This window comes from Podarcis raffonei, chromosome 3 (assembly GCF_027172205.1).
Source record: "Podarcis raffonei isolate rPodRaf1 chromosome 3, rPodRaf1.pri, whole genome shotgun sequence".
NCBI classification, from domain to species: domain Eukaryota; kingdom Metazoa; phylum Chordata; class Lepidosauria; order Squamata; family Lacertidae; genus Podarcis; species Podarcis raffonei.
The window spans coordinates 49,455,433-49,477,404 of NC_070604.1; the positions used below are offsets into that span (position 1 = coordinate 49,455,433).

The 21,972-nt window shown below is 41.6% G+C and overlaps 1 protein-coding gene across 3 annotated transcripts in view; it reads right to left on the reverse strand.

The window, feature by feature from the left end:
* Positions 1-4,463: 4,463 nt before the first annotated feature.
* SIM1 (SIM bHLH transcription factor 1) overlaps positions 4,464-21,972 on the reverse strand; it is a 54,361-nt gene continuing 36,852 nt past the window's right edge. For all 3 annotated transcript variants that reach the window (XM_053381537.1, XM_053381536.1, XM_053381538.1), the window contains 3 exons: positions 14,931-15,096; positions 7,482-7,887; positions 4,464-5,530 (listed from right to left, as the gene is read on the reverse strand). In XM_053381537.1, coding sequence (XP_053237512.1) covers positions 4,791-5,530; positions 7,482-7,887; positions 14,931-15,096 — 1,312 coding nt within the window. In that variant the 3' untranslated portion in view covers positions 4,464-4,790. The remainder of the gene's footprint in view (positions 5,531-7,481; positions 7,888-14,930; positions 15,097-21,972) is intronic.

A 21,972-nucleotide genomic window follows, 5' to 3' on the forward strand; every position in this document is an offset into this window, starting at 1 on the left:
TTACCATTAGCAGACCCCTCCCTGATGAATTCAAAGCCCATGCCTTTGCGCCAATGGAATACCACCCAATTGGTTTAGAAACAGGGTGTCTGCATATCCGTGAAAAAACAAAGCAAAATGCATCGTTATCTTAGAAGTGCTCTTGGATGCAGTTATGTTTGACCTTTAAAAAATCCCTTTAAGGAAAAATAAGACCATATCAATACTTAACAGAAAATAGTTGTGCATATTAATTTCTCTTTTCTTCTTAAAGTAAAACACTGTTCTTTCATAATAAGCTTATGTAATTGCTTGGTTTTAAGAACACTTTTTTCATTTGAAAAGTAAGCCACATGCATTAAAAATAAATAAGAGTTTGTTTTTATAAATAGCTTAAATGACTACAATAATAATTGAGCATATTTGTTTTTGCTGTTAAAAAGAGAGGTTAGTAGCAGTGACTAGAACTGGACACTTCGATTTTTCAGCCCAATCGTGGCCAAGCTGGGTGCAATTAAGGGTATAATTTCAGTGGCTTAAGTGCACCTAACTTGGCTAGGACAAGACACTTTGGCTTGGACTGTAATATGTTCCATTCACAGAACAGGACTCTCCTGCCTTCTCCTTCCCTCTGAAGCCCTCACACCCTCAACACACATACATACATACATACATACATACATACATACATACAAACAAAAAAATGGGTTCAGAATAGAAGAGCACATGGCTAGGCAACTGCAGCAGAAAGGGTGGCTACCAAAACTGCGTTAGCAAAGGCATCTAATGCTCATTCTGCCACCTTCTGAATTCCAAGTCTTTGTCTTTAATGCCAGCTTTACTGTTTCCTACCATGAAGAGTGCCACAACTCATAAATGAGCCATCTTTCATCAGCAGGTATATTCTTCCCATCTGAAGCCAAGATTAAACCACAAGACTTTTCTGTCTTTGAAGTGAGCATCAGTTGTCCTTAGCTTGTCCTACGGTAGTCTCCATGATAAATACACAATATTGTTTTATTATGCAAAATAAAAATGCATTGCAGTGCCTATTCTGCAAAAACAACAAAAGCTTCTTAATTTCTCTATCAAAATATTTAATTTTCTGTTGAGGCACATTCTGGAGGTAACAGTCAACCATAAACAGTCAGCCTCAGATAGATGGCAGTTTATGCTATTTTGATGGGAATGAGTAGCCTTGCTGTTTTACTTGCATTGTTTCCAGATTCTTGGAAAGATCAGAGGAAAGCTATGTGACGAAATAAGAAAACTTTTAAATGCATAAACAAATAAAGTAATATAATTCCTATCAGAATCACCCAGGCCAGAGTTAAACCCAGTCTGTGGTTTTCCTGGGAGCAGATCATTCTACAGAAGGCAACTGCACCAAAACTATACAGCAAACATGAAAGTTAGAGGAAACTGACTGCATATAAGCTCAAAATCAACAGAAAGGCTGGATTTTGGATTTCGTGCTTTAATTTTAAGTGCATTTTAGCTCTGGGGATAGATTCCAGGTTTTGGCAGATACATGAAAGAATGTTCAAACTGTGATGAAAAACACTTGAGTTTCAGTGAAAAGAAAGCAAGTGTCCAATTAGCAAAAGAAAGCAAATAACCATTTAGTTGTTGTTTTAAAACAAAAACAAAACAAAAAAATCAAGCACCCCCAGGAAGTCTTCCAAATGAGGAAGAACATCACGTCAACATGCATTTTGCAGTATTTGTTAAGCACTCCAAAATCGTAGCACACGTTTCAACTGATTTGGAGCATTGAATCTTAAACCAAATACCCACCTTTTGGGTGTATTAATGCACCATTTCGCAATATTAATTGGGGGTGGGGGCATTAAAGCTCTGAAAATAAGACCAATTGCATTTATGCACAAGACAGCCTAGTCCTTCAATCCTCTCCTATCCTTTTTGTAAAATATGCTGTACAACAGCATGTAATTTTTATTTAAAATTTGATAGAACACATAACCATTTAAAATTAACAGGTGGCCATTGTCATAACCAGGCAGAGGCATTGCATAAGCACTTCATTGTGAAGAGATCTAGCTGAGGCTCAAGCATATGGACTTTCTAACTTAAACAGCTGCACCAAATGGATTACCTTTCAGGTCTTAAACAGACTCTAGAGTGCACTATCGGACTCTGACAACTCTTGTTGGGATCCATAGAATCTCAGCTTTCTTTTTTTCTTTTTATACAGCACACTACTACCATGACCCTAAATGAATCTACACTGAAAGAGGAGAGTGGGTAGAAGGTAGATTTAGACTGCAGCATCATACTCTTCAGACATTTGGACAGACTGTGCAGACACTGTAAAACCTTCCACCCAGAGCATACACATGGATGCATCATGTAAGATCTAACCCAGCACAACCATGTTTGCCAGTGGCACTTCTTCATAGTGATTTATGTAAGCGGTATGTGGGTGGGGGGAATGGGCTGCCAGACTCATACTGTGATCATCAAAGGCTGTATTCAGTAACATGGTTGTATCACATTAGGCATCACTTCTTCCACATGGCTGGAAGGGATACATAGAATCATAGAGTTGTAGGGACCTTGAGAGTCATCTAGTCCAATCCCTTGCAATGCAGGAATCTCAACTACATTATGCGGAGCGTTTTAGGGGCTCTGGAGTCTGGGCTAGGCACCTGTCACAGGGATTTCAAAACTAGTCAGAAGCATAGAGGATACTGCATGATGCAGAATATCATAAACACAGTCCAATCCAAAGCATCATTACTGCAGTGCCGTTGTGAGTGGATTTCACACTTTCTGCTATGAGGAAAGGCTTAGAAACATAAGGGCATTATATGCTAAAGACCCAGCATACTTCCAGACTATCACAATTTTTGAGTGGGATTCAAATACATCCTGGAAAATTCATCTTGCAAAACACACTCCCCCCCCCCCAAAGATCAGACCTTTTCTAATAAGGAAAGTGATGGGGCATGTAGTGGAAAGTGAGGGATAACACTTCCTTGATGCAGTGCCATCCTACCACCCCACAGACAAAGCAAGATAAATGCTCATTAAATAGCCAACATTGACTAATCTCTCTGGAAGATACCTCAGAAACCAGGTGGCAGTAATTCACAAAGCTTCCCGATGTCACGGCAAAGTTGTGGTTGATAATTTTAAACATTAGGAATAATCGAATCAATACGAGGTCTCATGATTAGTCCACTTGCTTGACCAACTCTGCATGTGACAGAGGAGGCATTACACTGTGTTGATACTTGTACGATAGCAAAACATTTTCACGGCAACCATTGGGGCCTCTGCATAAGCCCCAATCATTCCCAAAGAGTTCTCATGGGACCATTGAAAGTTGCACTTCACTGGCCTGTTTCTTATCATCCCTGCCAGCTTTGATGCATTTTCAGAATTTTCTGAAACTGGGCAAGCCAACCATTCTCCACACTTCTGCTGAATTTTCCCTCCTTTCTCCCCACCTCCAAGTTGTGTTTCTGCTTTTCTGACACACCTGTGTTTCTGACCCTCAGCCTCTCTAACATCACTTCTGTTGGACCTTTCCACAATCCCTTCTATTTTTTTAGCACAGGTAGGATGAGCCTTTAGCCCTTCAGATGTAGCTGAACTACAGCTCCCATCAGCCCCAGGAAGCCTGGCCAATGGCTAGTGATTATGGGAGTTGCAGTTCAGCACCATTTTGGAGGGCCAAATGTTCCCCACATCTATTTTAGCAAATCAGGAAGTTCTCTCTCCACACACAACTCAGTCATTCTTAGACCGAGGACAGGGCATGCCAAGTTGTGGGAAATGAATTATGTTTGAATGCTCTTCCTTTTCGTGCTTAACTTCCACTGTGCTCTATCTTCTACTATACTCCTTCCCAGAATGTAACCATTTCCCACAAAGTGATCACAATCTGATAGTCTCCTCTCCTGTATAACTATGCAGTTTCCAGAAGATTGAAGGGACCCATGCGCAGCAGCACTCAACGTCCTGACATTGCACAGGGGCCCCTTCTGAACATTGAGAGACCCCTGCCACTTAAAAAAAAATGATCGGGGGCCCCATGGTGCCCCAGGCCCCAGGAGTCAATGGGTTTGGCAGTTACATCTCTTCTGCTACTCCAAACCAGGATAAGAATGGCTCACCGCCCTTCTGTCTCTCCCTTGTTACATGACCTCAGCAAGCAGTTCTCTTCCTGTCTGTGTTTGTTGTCCAGCAAGTCATCTTCCAGGTGAAATACCCATATAATAGCCAACACCCTATCAAAGAACCACACCGGCCCTATAACTTTTATCTAGCCATTCTTTGCAGTCACTGGAGAAGCAGGACCAGTATAAATATGAAACTGCACAGATAGCTTTGCTTTAAAATGGGGGGGGGGCTGCATTTCACTTTCTTTTTCATGGAAAGAGTGCATAGCAGTTTTTGTCTTATGAGGGTGTGGCAGGTAGCCAGCGGCTTAGAAATTCAGTCGCTCTCTCTACATTTCCACACAATGAAAAATCTGCTCACTTGATGTACCCCAGAAGCTCCCAGCATAGCTCTCCACCACCACAATGTACCATCAGCTTGTGATTCATCTGACTACTGTAACCTTAACTGAGACCAGTGCATTTTCAACAGTAACTTAGATAAAGCAACACTTCCCCAGTACCTTACAAGTATTCTCTCTAGTGCATTGTAGTTTTATCAAATGCTAGTAACAGCAAGGGTATCAAAACACGTGTGCCTGCTGTTACTACTGCAAAGATATTTTCCTAGCACAAACTTTTTTAAAAAAGAAGAGAAATGAAAAGGGGGTTGGGAAACACCCATCAGCTTCCATTGGTTATTATAACAGATGTCCCCTTATGTCCCTGTGCTGGATCTTGCTGCATCCGTAGGTGAGACGTCACATCAAAGTGTGACCCATTGCAACCCAAAGAATAGTTCCTGATGGTTTCACTGTCGTAAAGGTGCTCCAGAGCATATCCTGTTAGCGTGTATGCATGCTTATCAAAGTACTGCCGATGGGAATTGTAATAGTTTGGGGATTCTGCTGAGCTATCCCCTGGAGTTTGATGAGGCGACACTTCTGACTGAAGGCAGTCCTTAGCCAGTATCAAACTGGATTTAGAAATTCGGTCAGAATTGGGGCTGCTTATTCTAGACAGTGCCGTGGGGCTGTTGTCATAGTCATTGTCATGGGGGCTCATCATCTTCCCATCTTGTTGCTGTGTGTGTTCGCAGGGAGACGTGTTGGTGACACTAGGGACCCTGCAGGCATCTCCTCTCAGCTGTTGTTGCTGGTGGTGGTGGTAGCTTGCAAAGCAAACAGAGTGCTTTTTCCCTGCTCCGTTAATGGAAACCAGCTGATCGGGAGTCGACTTCCGCAACTGCAGCCTGTTTTCTTCTTCTTTAATCATTTGCTGAGTCGCTCTTATGAGAGTCTCGATTTTGCTGGGCTCGTGTGGGCTGCCCTGATACTGCTCAGAGTGGTATCGGTCACCTGATTCACTAGCAGAACCAGGGTCTGGGGAACTGACAACGCTTTCTTCATCCCAGTGCCCTCTTCCTAGAAAGTGGGGTAAAACAAAGGAGAGATGCAATCAGCAACGGGCTGTACACAGTCAGAAAACAGCAGAACATTCAGACCTTATGCACGTCCAGTGGGAATATAACTCTTATAACAACTACAAGTCTTCTGCAACCATGAAATGGTGAAATTAAGCCTCCCCACCACCTGTTTCTTTGACCTTGTGACCAGTTCACAACACTGAAGTATCAGCAGAAGGGCACAACTGACAGAACTCCCCTGTCATGATCCAAGTCAGCCTTTGCCAACCTAGATCTTCTTAGGCTCTAGCAACCTTCAATCCCAGACAGTATGACCAGTGGTCAGGGATTATGGAATTTGTAGTTCAAAACATCACACCAAGTTGGGGAATTCTGGTTTAGACTCTAGGGCAGTGGTGCGGTACCTGCAGCTAATGGGTCACTCTAGGCCCACCAAATCAGCTGTCCAATTTGTCCCACAAAGTGATTTTTGGCTGGCCATGCCCGCCTGTCACACACACACCTGACATCAGGTGTGAAACAGGTAAAGCCACAGCTGCCAAAGAACAACAAAAAACGCAGAGTTTAGAGTGGACTCCTCATCATTCTTTTGTTATAGGCTTCTTGGTAGTGGCTCCCTCCCTGTGGAACACCCTCCCTTCAGATGTCAAGGAGATAAAGAATTACACAACTTTTAGAAGACATCTGAAGGGTTGCAATTGGAAGGCTTTTTTATTATTATAATTGGCTTGCATTCAGCACTATTTAAATTTTGCACCAAATACAAGTCCCATTGCTTTCTGCAAAGATCGGATTCACCTGATGCCATATTATGGTATTAAATGATTGACAGGGGATGCCCCCACTTGTCAAATATGGCCAATGAGTGTAAAACTTCATTTTTAATAGAAAAAATATTCCCTAATTTTAAAGATGCTTGACACTTCAATCATGGTCACACTTTTGGAAGTCCTTCTGTGCAAGCAGAATTAACTTACAAGTAGCCATATAATTTGTTGGTGTTAAATGTGTTCTGTTGTATTTCAAACTTTTTTTTATTAATTGTATTTTATAATGTTGTTTTAAATGTTGCAAGCCACCTTGAATCCCAACTTGGGGAAAATGTGGGCCATAAATACATTACAATAATTATAATGCAGAATAATAACAATTGACTGGCTGAAATGGTCCTTTTAAAAATCTGTGTCTGTCTGTCTGTCTCTCTGTCTCTCTCACACACCCACACCCACACCCCAGTGCCCTGAATATTGATGGGTAAAATCAATTTTTCCAAATATAATGTATTTGTTTGTCATTCTCACTAATATCTAGTTTCCAAGAATCTTCTTTTTTTTGTGAGATTATGAGGGTGAGCAGTGAGTTTGTTTGGGCTCTGGGTGAGAGCCAGGAGGCTGAGAGGGAGGTGTATTAGAGAAGATGTTGATTTTGGTCTGTATTTATTCACAATTTGCATTAATGTGGTATTTGTTTATGGAACTGTATTTTTGCAACATTTGATTGTTGTTTAAGTTGCCTGTTACTGCTACTTTAGTTTTCTACACACGATTTAGAGTTATTTTTATATATTAAGTGGTATAGAAATTATCTTTTTTAAAAAAAATTACACACACTTTCCCTTAATATATGCATTTTTGTAACCACTGGTTGGTTGGAGAACTGCATTGCAAAATTTGGATAAGTGTGAATTTTGAAGGATGGCTGTGTTTTGGTGCTCACACAGTTTTGGAATGTCTGAATTGGATAGATTCACCTTTAAATGTGACCCAAATTGAAATTCTCCCCCATCCCTACTTCCAGGTAAGGTGATAGTCAACAAACAGACCACAGATATCTCCTAACTCCATTGTTAGGTCCATAAATGGTCAACTTGAGACCATTCGAGGCAGGCCTTTCAAACCCTGGCTCAATGTTGCTACCACAACCTGCCTTCCAGTACATTTACCACTTACCGTGAATTCGGTGTATGGAAGTTATATGAGGCATGCTGTTTTCATAGGCTTCTCTGCTCTCAGGAGAAGATTTGGTTAAGGGAAGGCCAGATCGGGAACCCCACCACGCTTCCCTCCCAGACTGTGGTGTGCCAAGGAAGTATCGGCCAGCCTCACACCTGCTGCCTTCACAGGCCTGAGTATGGAAGTGTCTGTCATCAGCCAACCTGGAATGGTCAAGTGCAAAACCATAGCAGAGAGCACTGCGGTCTGAGTATTGTCTATAGGCACAGGAGACATCGTGATGCTGAGAGTTTGGCCTTTCAATGGGATCCATCAATTGTGGAGAGGCAGTGTCGGTCAGTGGGCTGCCACCCCACTGGCTTTCATGGTCTGATTCAGATCTTTCTGTATGAAATCCAGAATACTGCAATGCAAAGAAAAAGGGGAAAGAAGACATTAACGGTGGGATACGGTCTAAGAAGCAATTTGATTTACTGAAAACTCGGAACCCAATTCACAAAACAGAGGAGTTAGAAGAAGGACTAAGACAAGTTGCATCCATAACTAGGCTGTGAATCAGAATGCCTGCTTTCTCATTGCTACATAGCACTACAAAGCTTTCTGCATTGAAACTAGCGCTATTTTCAAGAAAAAGAGGGGCCACAACTCATCAGGAACACCTCCCTTGTTCTCTTATAATACCAATGACACCCACCTGAGAAGTGCTGGAACTGAGTTCCAGTGAGTTCCAGCTGGAAAAAACCCTGATTGAAATCATTAATGTAAAAGCTATAGAGGTCAAATGGGACTGTTTTTGTCTATTCAGCCACAATCCCAATGGCCAAAATCCTTTTAAGACTCCATGAAGTGGCATCAGACCCACTGCTACCTCTAGCCCTCTCCATATAATCCCATGTTATGCAAGAGCTTTTCACAATAGTGCTCTGTTGTGTCCAGTGATACTGCTGTAACAGCAACACCCACTCACTCTGCTTTATGGGCTTACTGTGCCAATATGATGTTTCACTTAAACTCCAAAAGCTAAGACGTTTCCTTCTTAGTTTGATCTCCACCCTTAATACTTATTTGCTGGCTCTCATGTTTAAAAGTGGCAAATGAAGACACCATTTCCCAAGTGCTTACAGAGGCCAGAAAACTATGTTTGGGCAGTCATTTCCCCCTTCTCACCTGCAAACACTTGTTTCTAAGTTCATTGCTTCCCCAGAATCCACAGCCATGTACTTAAAAGGCTCTTAAGCAGAAGTTTTTTAGGAATCACTGGTATTATGATCACAGTGCAATTCTATGTACATTTGCTGAAACACAAGTTCAACTTACTGGTAGTTCAACAGTAGTATTCATGGCACTTCTAGACTGTCACTATTTTCTGGTGGAATTCAATCACATATTCAGGTTGTGAAGTTACAGTTTGTTTGTTTGTTTGTTTGTTTGTTTGTTTTTAACATTTGCTTCTGATGTACAAGTATCTCAGGTAAATAATGCTAAAGTCTTCCATAACAAACCCACTTCCCAAAATATAATACTTTTTTGCAATAAGGAGAGCGGTGGGAAAATGCACCGGAAAGTGTGAGATAACAATTGCTTTGATGAACCTTAATTTCACCTCTCCACAAACAAATAAGAAGAAGGTGGAGGTATATTTGGGGGCAGGAAACCAAATTAAGTTCTCATGAAGAAGAAATGAAATCAAAAGAGAGGGGGAGAAATATGAGGCCAAAATAGAAGCATGCTCTTGACCAATTCCAACCATATTTGGAAGTGGTTTCTTCTCATTTTCCTCCTGTCAACTCTTCTACAGCTGTTAACATGACTTGTCTAGTCAAATTACAAGATAAAACTTGGGACAAACACTAAGAGCTTATTTGGCCTGGAGTCGCTCCTGAAATCAGTCACCACTTTCCAAAACTAAAAGGACTACTGGCAGTAAAGGAGCACCAGAGAGTTCATATGATCTATTTCTGATCATCTCCAGTCAGCCCAGTTCTTCCTGTTGTACTGATAGCTTCCAACGGGAGGGACTGGCATTTCCTGGAACAAGAGTTAACATCCAGTGCGCTTATCCAGTGTGCCAGCAGAATGACAAGAGATGGGGGAGTGAGCATTGACCAAGGATGGCAATACTAGAAGCATCCATAGTGCTTCATATTAGGGACAGCTTGCATTGTGTTTTTGCCCTGTTGCTTAAGTACACAAAAGTTGCAATAATAGTACTGTTTAAGTATAATGCAAGCTGTACTTCACCAGCCTCGATCTCATGTTTAAATAAGTGTGCTTTACCCACATTTATTTTGGGGAAAGCCATGGGGTACAATTTGGAATATGGTCTGATCTGAATCAGAAACTCCTTGCCAGTTTTCTGCAGGAAGTCACCGCCTACCTGACTGCTGTTTACACCAAAGGCACTCAGCATAGGAGCCAATATCTGCCCCCCCCCCGCAAAGCTGATGGGCATTGCTATTCAAATGGCATGTGTGATTGATTATGCAGGGTGGGGCTTACCCAATATTTCATTCAAGTTGGCACCCTGGTGCTCAGACTTCTAAGCGCACCCTCCAGATGTGGTTTTTTTATTGTGCATTCATGATTATTTGCGCTCGTGAAGCTACTGAGGCAGTCACACATGATTTTGCTTTCAATATAGTTTGCAAGTGCAAAAGTTCTCTGGTGGCCACACTGTGCATACCCCAAAACCTCCTGCTAAAACCTCATAGCTTATTATACCCACAAATGTTCTGCTCTATCTTTGTCCTGCATTTGTTATGCTATAGCAGCTCCTCCCTTGGGGGAAAAGCAATGACAAACCTAGACAGCATCTTAAAAAGCAGAGACATCACCTTGCCAACAAAGGTCCGTATAGTTAAAGCTATGGTTTTCCCAGTAGTGATGTGTGGAAGTGAGAGCTGGACCATAAAGAAGGCTGATCGCCGAAGAATTGATGCTTTTGAATTATAGTGCTGGAGGAGACTCTTGAGAGTCCCATGGACTGCAAGAAGATCAAACCTATCCATTCTTAAGGAAATCAGCCCTGAGTGCTCACTGGAAGGACAGATCGTGAAGCTGAGGCTCCAATACTTTGGCCACCTCATGAGAAGAGAAGACTCCCTGGAAAAGACCCTGATGTTGGGAAAGATGGAGGGCACAAGAAGAAGAGGACGAGATGTTGGACAGTGTTCTCGAAGCTACCAGCATGAGTTTGACCAAACTGTGGGAGGCAGTGGAAGACAGGAGTGCCTGGCGTGCTGTGGTCCACGGGGTCATGAAGAGTCAGACACGACTAAACGACTAAACAACAGCAGCTCCTCCAGACAGCAATCATTAGATTCCTTTTTTAAAGCCCGGGAGCTCCCAATCATAGCTGGTTTGAAACTCTCCTTGTATGTTCCAGCCCCCTGATTTGGAGGTTTTGCCTCAGATATGTGATATTTGATGGTATTTAGAATCATAGAATTGTAAAGTTGGAAGGGATCCCCTAGGGTCATCTGGTCCAACCCCCTGAGATGCAGAAATCTCAACTAAAGCATTCAAGACAGATGGCTATCCAACTGCTGCTTAAAAACCTACAATGAAGGAAAGTAGACCATCTCGGAGGTAGTCTATTCCACTGTCGAACAGCTCTTACTGTCAGAAATTTCTTCCTGATGTTCAGTCCAAATCTCCTTTCTTGTAACTTGAACCCATTGGTTCAAGTCCTACCCTCCAGACCATTTATCACAAAGCAGGGCAGGGCTATGCTCAAAAATACTCAACCTGGCTAAAAATCATTCAAGGTCATCCCTATCCAGGTCATGTGCATAACTGGGGGGGGGGGGCTAGATCCACAAATATTATTGAAAAGCTTTGAAAGTACTCAGTTATCAGAGGTTCTGCCCCCTCTCCAGCAGAATCCTACCCCCCACAATGTCCTGTTTATGGGGTATTTTTACCCTTATTTTTTCAGTAAAGTTCAGTAAAGTTCAACAACTTTGGCTACCCTCCCCCACCAATCCTGGCTATGCCCATGTCCCAGGAATGTAATTGAATTACCAGTGTTATATTATATTTCATTTGTTTCTATGTTTATTTTTTATTGGTGTTATATCACTATTTCGTTTGTTTCTATGTTTATTTTTTATTGGTGTTTTAAAATAAATATTATAGACTGTATTCCGTAAGCTGCTTAGAGAGCTTTTGTTCTAGTAAGCAGTATATAAATCTTGTATAATAATGATGTCAATCCCTGGCATTAAGAACAGGTTCTGTAACTGAGCGCCCTGGCTCAGATTAAGTTATGCATTATAGCATATATATATATATATATCTTTCAGGTTCTTTATATATCACCCTGGCAAGGTGGCTACAAAAAATCCCCATGCAGTGAAAGGGCAGATCATGTGAGTCGGCTCTAAGTGGTTTCTGGACAGCAGCCAAAAGGAGGTAAAGTCTTTCATGGTCTCTCTTTTTACCTAAGCTTTATATAAATACAGAAACAAAATAGGAAAATCAATACATTTTACGAGAGTCTAGCTCCCCACTCCCTCCTTTTCTTGTTGAAAGAGCTGCAAAGCTTATATTTTCAGGCTTTTACAACGCAAGCTGCTTCAGGGGAACAGATCGGCTTACCAGTTACAAAGCTGTAAAACACTTAGGTTAAGAAGAGAGGCTGAGAAAACTGAGAATGCACGCGGTAGATTTCAGGGGAACTTAAGCATGCATCAGTATGCGCCGGGTTGTAACTTTATTAAGCTGCTAAGCGCTAGCACATTCTTGCCGGCTGGCTTGGGGCAACAGCACACAAACTCCCATCAGACCTTGATAGGTCTCAGTGCCAGTCTGGCCAAGGACAACAGAACCAGGCTTCACACCCAAAGTCAAATGTGTGCTACAACCTATGTGACTCTTATTTCAATTCCTGGGCAACACAAGTGCTCTTACAAAGGAGGAGGGAGAGAAAAGCCTTCTCAATAAAGTCTCCTTTGCTATCAAAGGTTTCTGCAGTACTGGCCATTTGCAACTTTCTTAATTTGTGCCTGAAACTTGAGGGGGAATCACAGATGCAGTCTGCACTGTTCAGAGAACATATGCATGCTTTTAAATCACTTTTATCTTGCTTTTTACTAATGTAACTCTGAAATCTTACGTATGTTCATTTTGCGTTCACTGTTGTAGGCAGAACAGATGGCAAAAGGCTTAGATTAAAGTAACAGCACAACCATTAAACTAACCTCTGCTGCTAGTGAGCCAATGCCAGTTTGGGGGTTACTTTTAGCAATAGAAAATGGAGAGATTCTCCCTTGTGTTTTTCAGAGTTGGAAAAGATTTGTATGGGTCTATTGGTATGAAGTCTGGTGGGCTGAATGTGTTGAGTGGTATCTTATGGCAACTTTGCCTTAGTGGATACTGGATTATCACTAATCTGACCCCCTCACACACCACCCAAGTATTGCAGCTATCCTGCCATGTCATATTTTATTCCTTTCTACTCTTTGTTCCCCAGACTTTGGAAGCGTATTTTGGAGAGTGGTGGTGGGGGGATTGGCAAAAACAAAACAAACAAGCAAACAAACAAAAAACAGATATCCTAATTTATGTAAGAAGCCCTTTCTGCAAAGCCACCTTTGGATCCAACCCATTATTTATACAGTCCTTTTTAATCAAAAAAACAGAAGTTTCTAAATGAAAGTAACAGGCTGCAGTATGAGACGGTTAGCTTTTGGAGGAGATATCAATATTCATCACATGAAAGCTTAGCAGTATTTCATTGACACTCATCAGCCAAGGCTATTACAGTAAATAAGTTTGGAGTTAAACAGCTGCAAATAACATTCCAATCAGTGGCTTAAACACAATTCTCCAACAGCGTGAAAAAATGAATTGCAGAAGAACCCCTGAAAGGTCATGCCAGATGCTGACCAAGTGTTTCCATTATAGAAAGAGTACTTTTCATTATACGGTCATTATAAGGAAAGATTACATTCAGATGATCATTATCAATAATACCTCTTGTCAATTTCTGCTGTACTGTGAATAGGTGTGTGTCAATCTGTACTTATTCTGTTGTTTATTACTGTAGATCATAGCATAGGTAAGAAAATTGACATAGCTCTAATATGACATGATGAACTCTGGTGACCTTGGTACAAGTTTGATCTCAAAACATGCCCTGAGGGCATTCAGGAAACACCCTGAGTTCCTCACACTTTGCATAAAGGTCAGCACATGTACATTTAGTTGCCGGTACCTACAGTTTATTCACCACCTGATAATTTGATAATTTGAAGACAGTGAGCAGACAAAAGATAATCAGTTCAGTCACACCCCACCAGGATGATTTCCTTTCAAACACTTAATCTTCAAAATGGACCAGGTGAAGCTGGGCAGGAACTCTGGGGAAAAGGCAGCAGAACTATTGGAAATTGTAGAAATTGCTCATCTCAAGGCCTTCCTCTCTTTTCTGTTGGAACACCTTAACCAAAATGGTATAAATCCCCCAGGTTTCAAAAAGTCAGCTGGCTCTCCTAGCTCCAGCGAGTACCTTCAATCAGTGTTCACAAGGAAGGAACACACACACACTCTTAAGGACAGGTATGCTATTCCTCCCCTCCTCTGCATTTCTTAATTTACTATTAGTGTGAGTCCTGCTGGCAAAATTGTCATGCTCACTTCTGGAGGCTTTTGAGAATAGGTGGAGTTTCTTCCATTCTTTAGATCAAGGTTATGTAGGTATGGTAGGATTTGCTGCCTGCTTAAATTGAAATTTTACTGTCTGAAACAGCATTGATGTATTCTATCACTTTCATTTCATATAATAAACCAAGCACATCTACCTCTCCAACTCTACTCTCTGCACCAACATTTAGTACCTGCCATCTAAGACAGCCGCCTTACTCAGCTTAATGGAAGACCTAGCCCTGCCCACTGACCTTCATAATACTCTCTGCTCACTACCTGCTCGCACCTCATATGTTCAGTTTTCCCTCATCATTTAATCTACCAGAGTTCAAAACCATGCAGGCAGCCTCCATTAAGTAGAGATGCTCTCTTCTGCAGGAGAGCTGCAAGGATATGATGGAATTTCCTCCATATGTCCTAATCACTAACACACACACACCACACACATTTGTTTATTTATTTTATACACACACACACACACACACATTATTAGATTTACAAAGTAAGATTAGCAGACAGGGACACCAAGAAAATATTTTCAGTTGTGGCCCCAGAGTTAGATAATTTATTTTCCACATGAACATAGAATATATGTTGCAGGGGAAGCTTGCTCCACATCAGACCTGTTGATCCAGTTAGCTCGATACTGTCTACACTCAACTGGCAATGGATCTCCAGAGCTTCAGATGGGGTCTCTCCAAGACATGGGAGCATAGGAAACTCCCTTATATTGAGTTAGATCTTCTTTAAAACATATGAAGCACAACCATAATAATGAAAAAATCATGTTATTCATACCTGTGGATATGGAGATGTCCTAGATTTTGACTTTGTGCTCGGCAGACGTGACTTGCTTCCTTTTCTGTTGTCAGTGATTGTTGGTGTTGAGTTTGCATATGGGAATGATGGCTTTGTTGCTGAAACTTGATCCAATGAGAGCTGTAGTCCTTTATATTCTGTATCCCTGGATAAAAGGAATAAGGCGAAATTAATACCATCCAAGACAACTTGGGGTTAACTTGTATAGCTTTCATTTTATGCAGTGTCTTGATCCCTTTTGTAAGAAATCATCCCATAAAATATACATACCTGTAGGAAATGTGAGTCTCTTTCCAGACTACAGAAGAAAAGTGGAAAGGGGAGGCAGCGGCTCAGGAATAAATAAAATAGAGAATAGCAAAGGTACACATCAAACAGTCTTCCCTGGACAAGAGAATGCTCCACATGAGCAGTGGAGACTGTCCATTCATACAGAGCATTCTTCAAATGTAGTGATGAGCATAGTTAAATTTCATGCCCAGTGCTCCATATGTCAATAAGGAGTCACTGAATGCAGATGGCACAACAAAGAGCATCAAGCATTAATGAAGGCAATAAATAGATACAATTGAAACCATCCATTGGAAGGAAAGATTTATAACAGTACATAGTCACAAAATGGTCTAAGACGACAAAGAGTACACAATCACTAAGAATATATCCAAATTTCTGAGGCTTTTCAAAGGACAAACAAGAGGATTCATTTATTATAATCTACACATGAGACCTGAGGGGGAAATCCCTTAAAAAGCTAGAAGTGTTGAAGTTTGCTCCAAATTTTGCTCTAGTTAAGTAAATCCACCTGAAGTGTTTGTGGTGCAGGCCACTATATATATTAAAATGACAGCAGTGTGGGTCTCAATATAGACAATCCACATTTGATGGATAACTCATTAGTTTAGAGTTAATTCATTACATAACTTTAAACAAGGCAAGAACAGTGGCTCATTAACTGGAATTGGGCAAAGCCAGACCTCCTGTATAAAAGTGACAGGTCTAGTCTATATTATACCACATGCAAAAATATTTATAAATGGGAATACACGGAGCACTATAAACTATTGTGGTGGTTTGAAAAGTTGGCTTGTCTAGAGATTGACAGATGAGGTACAATCAATCTGAATATACAAATGCTTCTGGTCATTTGTCAGGTTTCTGCCTTGTGTCCGTTGGTGTTTATTTCAATGGAATGGGTGTCGAGACATAATGGAAGTTTTGTACAATGGCCTGGCTTACCTTCATAACCTACATTAAGAACATAGGACAAGCCCTGGTGGATCAGACCAAAATCCAGGATCCTGCTTTCCCACAGTAGTCAACCAGATGCTTAAAGGAAGTCCAAACGCAGGACACAAGGCCAACAGGCCTCTTTCTCAGAGACTGATCAAAGGCATGGTGCCTCTAATTCTGGAGGTGGTGGTAGCCATTGATAGTCTTATCCTCCATTAATTTGTCTAATCCCCTTCTAAAGGGGTGGGAACCAACCATCACCACTTCTTACAGCAGCAAATTCTATAGCCTCACTGTAGCTTCACATGCAGCAGAATTAATGAGTTGAATTTGGAAGTGGTAGAATGGACTCGACTACTTCAGGAGGGGCAAAACCTTTCTGAATGCCACTTTTCTGCTGCACAGCAGTCTGGCAAATGTTACACCTGGAAAAAGAGGCTCTTGTTCTGCCAACTCAAGTTCCTTCACCCTGGAGCCACCCAGTTAGAGAAACTGAATGTGGGCTCTAGGAGGAATAAATCACTGTGCTTAAGAAATAGGTTGATCTCAGGAGAGAAGCTGAGTTATTGTACTAATCACTGCAGATCTCTCCCCCCCCCCGCCGCCTTTTTGTGTATTTTACTGCCGTTCCATAAACACAGACACTGCAGGCTGGCAACTGAATTTACACCAAAAGCAAAAAAAGGACCGTTTAACTTGCTGTCTCTGCCCAATCAGCTAGCAAAAACCCTGGCAGGAAGTGACAATAACTAAAGCCAATACTGTCATGACAAACTGAAAATTTATACAGATAAAGGCCAATTAAAAAGGTAAAGGGACCCCTGATCATTAGGTCCAGTCGTGACCGACTCTGGGGTTGTGGCGCTCATCTCGCTTTAAAGGCCAATTATAAAGCTACATATACATGGGAAGAGGCATAAGCAATGTGAAAACACACATCGAAAGAGATGCTCTTTTTCGAAAGCGAGAGGGTAGATAGTTGGGATGCTGCAAGCTACAGTGATTTCAGCCTTAGCTTCTTCAGAAGAGAGATTTGCAAGTCCAACTGATGTTCTATAGAACTGTAGAGTTGGAAGGGACCCTGAGGCTCATCTAGCCCACCCCTCTGCAATCCAGGATTATGCAGCTGTCCCATACGAGGATCAAACTTGCAGCCTTGGCATTATCAGCACCATGCTGTAACCAGCTGAGCTATCCAAGCAAATCAGAAGTAGAAGATACTTATGTAGACCATTTCTATACCACATGATATCTAAGAATAATGTGGTGTGCAGAAAACGAAAAACAACAGTACTTACAAATACATTATGGAAACCCATTAATATAAATTATTCAAAAATATAGACCAATATCAATTCCTTCTCCTTCTGACACATCTCCCTGCTCAAGAGCCTCCTGGCTCTCAACTAGGGTCCAAACAATTTCACAGATCTCTCTCTCTCTCCCCCCGCCCCCAATCTCCCAATAAAGAAGATTCCTGGAAGCAGCTTACATTACCCTACTCTCTCAATCTAGGCTCCTTGTATGGGCAGGCACCAAGGCACATGGAGCATACCAAAGGACACTTCAGACAGTTCACAAAGGCATTTAAATGTTAGCCAACTTTTTGTAGCACAAAACCCCTCAACATCACCCTGAATTGGCACCCAAGTTATAAAGAGGGAAACTTGATTCAATGTTTCAGATGAAACAATACCCTTTTAACTTGGTGTAATTCTGCCAAGGGTGCCAGCTCTTGGGGGCCGAGGCACTGTGCCGCCCCTTTTTTTTAAGGGACCAGGCTTCCTCAATGTTCAGAAGGCCCCCGTGTGACATCACACACGGGCCCCTCAATCCTTCGGAGAAGGTGGTGCCCCTGAATCCTGCAATGTTAACACTGGGCAAGCTAGCGTATTGGTTGTTTTTTTATATATAGCATAATTTCCCATTACTTTAAATTCATAGGTGCTTTTTAGCAGCATGTCTGAAAGCCTATTAGATGAGAGATAAAACAGCCAATTTCAACACCTCCCATCTTTCCTTTAAGAATGCATCTTCCCAAAGCCAACCTTTGCATTTCTACTTTAATATCCAAGCATTTATGCATAAACAGTATCTCTTATTTGTATTAATAGCACAGAAATGTAAATCCTCACACACCAGTAGGAGAGCATCCCCCATTACATGCAAAGTTAATAGGGACCCCCAGCTGTTTCCCAGACTAGACATTTTCACCTCAATCTTCAAGGCAATCTTTTTTACATGTTGGGAGGGGGGACCATTAATATGAGTGCTGTTGGATTGAGCATCACAAGATCCAAGTTCAATTTCTCATTCTGTTACGATAAGAATCTCAAATGATCTTGGGCTAGTCATTCTGTACGAGATTTTTGGAAGCACTTGACATGGAGCTAACCTGGGCTCCCATCACAGCTGATAGTTAAACCTTCCAGTGGAGATTTCACCATTGGCCTTGATGCAAAAAGAATCAAGAGATGATATTGTTACAATGGGCTTTTTATTTCATGGAGGATGTGAGCTGGTTTGGAAGTGTCAGCAAAGAAGCAGCATAGAAACCTACTGTGTTAATATTTCTGTAAATGGAACTTCATTGAAGCGAATGAAAACATGAGGATTTAGGTCAGTTCACAGTCCCATTGACTTCAACTGGGTTAACTCAAATATGTCTCAGGAGGCTGCTGCTGGATCTTTTGGTTTTATGGCCCAAACTATAACCAACCTAAGACTTCAATGTAAAGTAACCAGCTCTGTTTGCTTCATAATTATGTTAAACTTAAATACTGCTGTATTAGGCAGATTGGACACTGAAATGCCAGTTTCAGACCCCATACCTGGAGATGCTATGCATGGAACCTGGGACTTCCTGCATGTGCTACAGCTCTTCCCATTTAAAAGTCTTCCTAAGTGAAAACGGAAAATAAGTTGTGGTTCTTTGACATTGATACGTAGCTGAGAAGTGGCTGGGAAGCGCATGGTTTGCGTGCAAGGAACAGCGGAACCCAGTGAATAGTAAGAATAATTCCCAGTGAATCTGTAGGTTCTATTCCTGGAAGGTTTTTGAGACAGAACTGAATAAACATCTATTAGTTCTTGTATACTTCAAGATCTTGGGCAGACAACCCCAGAGGTTCATTACAGCTTATGATGATGAGTAACCAGCAAAAGAGACATAATAGCAATATGACCATCCAAAGAAAGACAGACATCATTAAACAGTTATATTTATTGGTATGAATTCAAAATCTTCTCTCTTTTTAATCTAAATATTTTACATCTTATATATTTGATCCTTGATTAAACCTCTTGTAAGTTGCTAATCATTAATGGGGTTTTTATTGTTACTGTGCAAACAGTTCATTCATGCTGGTGACCTATCAAATTTCACAGACATGGTCTTTAATTGGATTTATTCATTTCTAATCTGCTTAAGCCCTGGGTGCTGTAATGCTTGACTAAATATACATTCAGCACCCTTATTTAAACTGGTAAAATAAATGTGAGATTTGGACTCTGAATATATAAATGCAATTGTTATTGTGTACCTAACAGGAGCAGAGGTGGAGGGAGGAATCATAGAAGGAATTTGAGGGGTCAGCATCTGGTGTGCTCCTAGTGAGAAAGTTAGGGATGAGGGATATAAAACTGCAAAACCTATAATTCAAGAAAGCAGACTCTTCCTTAAGATCATAAATGGGCAGTCCAATGTACTGCATCTATGGTGCCAAAGATAATCTGATGCCAATGAAGGCTATGTACACCCCATACATGCATTGAAAGCACGCATTGTCCAAAATAAGAATTCTGGGAACTGTAGCTCCCAGCAGCCTTAAAAAAATTACAGTACCCAAGATACTTGGGGAGGGTATGCTTTGAATACATGGTGTAAGCAGCCTAAGATTCCTAACATCAGCAAAGGCACTTTCCTGGTGAATCAGTAATCCTTGCACTGGCAGTGATTTTAAGGATAACCTCAGGCCTCTCTATGTAACCCTCAGGGTGCTCCCCAGGCCTCCCCCCTCAAGTGACGCATATCTCCAGTCCTGCTCTGGACCCTCCTCAAGTCCTTTTGCCTGGTTCCAATGTGTCCTTGAAATGTGATCAAGTGTCTTGCTTGCCTGAAGGAAGAAGAAGAGATTGTAGATGTGTAAAAAAAACTAACCGGCTTTTGTATGGCTGAAATGTAACCTATTGTACAAAGGTCACATCCATTGTCCTGCCCACACTTGCCTCTCAACTTGCAGAATTTTGCCTCTAGAATTATAGAAATGTTTATTTTGTACCCACCTATTGATCCTGTGTAGCCCATAACAGTCCAAGGAGGTGGAAACAACAACAAAATATACAGTGAAATCTTTCCAGTGTCCTAAAAGATTTGTTTTGTCTGTCATTACTTGAAAAGCCAAATAAGTTTATCTTTAGATTACACATAATACCTTCAGTTACTCCTTTTAAATGAACAGTTCCCAGGGTTCTATCACATTCTATCATTCTAACATAGTTTTAAATGTCAGCTCCTTGTTTTCTGACTTTGCCATATTCAGTTATTGGTAAGTCATTGTACAGTCCAATCTGCCTTTTCCTCCCCAGTGACACCATTGAGCAATTGTCATTCTATCCAGTTGCAGCAGGGCAGGAGAAGGAAATCAGCTCTTAACAAGATAGCAGCTCCATAAGGCCCCTTCCTCCATCAACTGACAGTCTGCTGCAGAGGGAGATGTGGGAAGCTGGACCAAAAGCCAAGAGACTAGAATCTGCTGGCTTCTCTTCTCCTTGCACTGTTTCCATTCCAGCTGACCTTTGGAAGAACTTTGTAAGAATGAATGGCAGGAGAAATCCAGCCAGATGAGTGGGGTATAAATAATAGAATTATTGCTGTTGTTGTTGTTTTATTCCTGAGTTTGCTTTTTCTTCCTATTCTCTCCCAATCTACATTCCTATTGTGTCCTGTCCTTTAGATTGCAAGCCCAAGGGTGGGATTGTAATCTGTTTAGGAAGTTTTTTTAAGAGTGGGGTAAAAGTGCTCTAAATAAATAAATAAATGCTTTGGGGAAACCTTGGGTTTCCTTCCCAGACTGCAACCATGTAAATCAGGGTTGGGGGTCCTGTGGCACCCTCTCTATGTTGTTTGACCTAAAATCCCATCAGCCTCTGCCAGAATAGCAAATCCCCATGGACTAAGGAGGCTGTTGTCCAACAACATCTGGTGGGCACCAAAAGCCCACATCCAAGTCAACCTTCAATCCCGTTCAAACAACAACAATGATTTTTGATGATCCATATAAACAAATCTACTTGGCAAGAATAGACACTGCCTTAGCAGGAAATCCTGTTGGCTTCGTTGGGAATGAGGCAGCCCGTGCAATAGGGATCTCCTAGAGCAGTGTTTCCCAAACTTGGGTCTTCAACTGTTTTTGGACAACAATTCCCATTATCCCTGACCACTGGTCCTGCTAGCTAGGGATGGTGGGAGTTGTAGTCCAACACAGCCAGAGACCCAAGTTTGGGAAACACTGTCCTAGATCATTTGAAAGTTCGTAAGGTTTTACAGTAGAACCAAAGGTCACTTGCTTATTACTCCTTCTCCTGGCCATGCCCCCCTCTTCAAAACAGAGCAAAGCAATTCTGTCAAAGCAAAGGAGAGAGAAGAGAATCAATGCAAAAATCTACTTTATTGGCAGTAACGAGAAACAAGCCAGCCCACTGGCCCACCAGATGTGCCAGGTAAACCGCTATAACCAGCAACTGTGATCACTCCATCAGCAGCCACAGGATGTGGCTTTTTAATCACCAC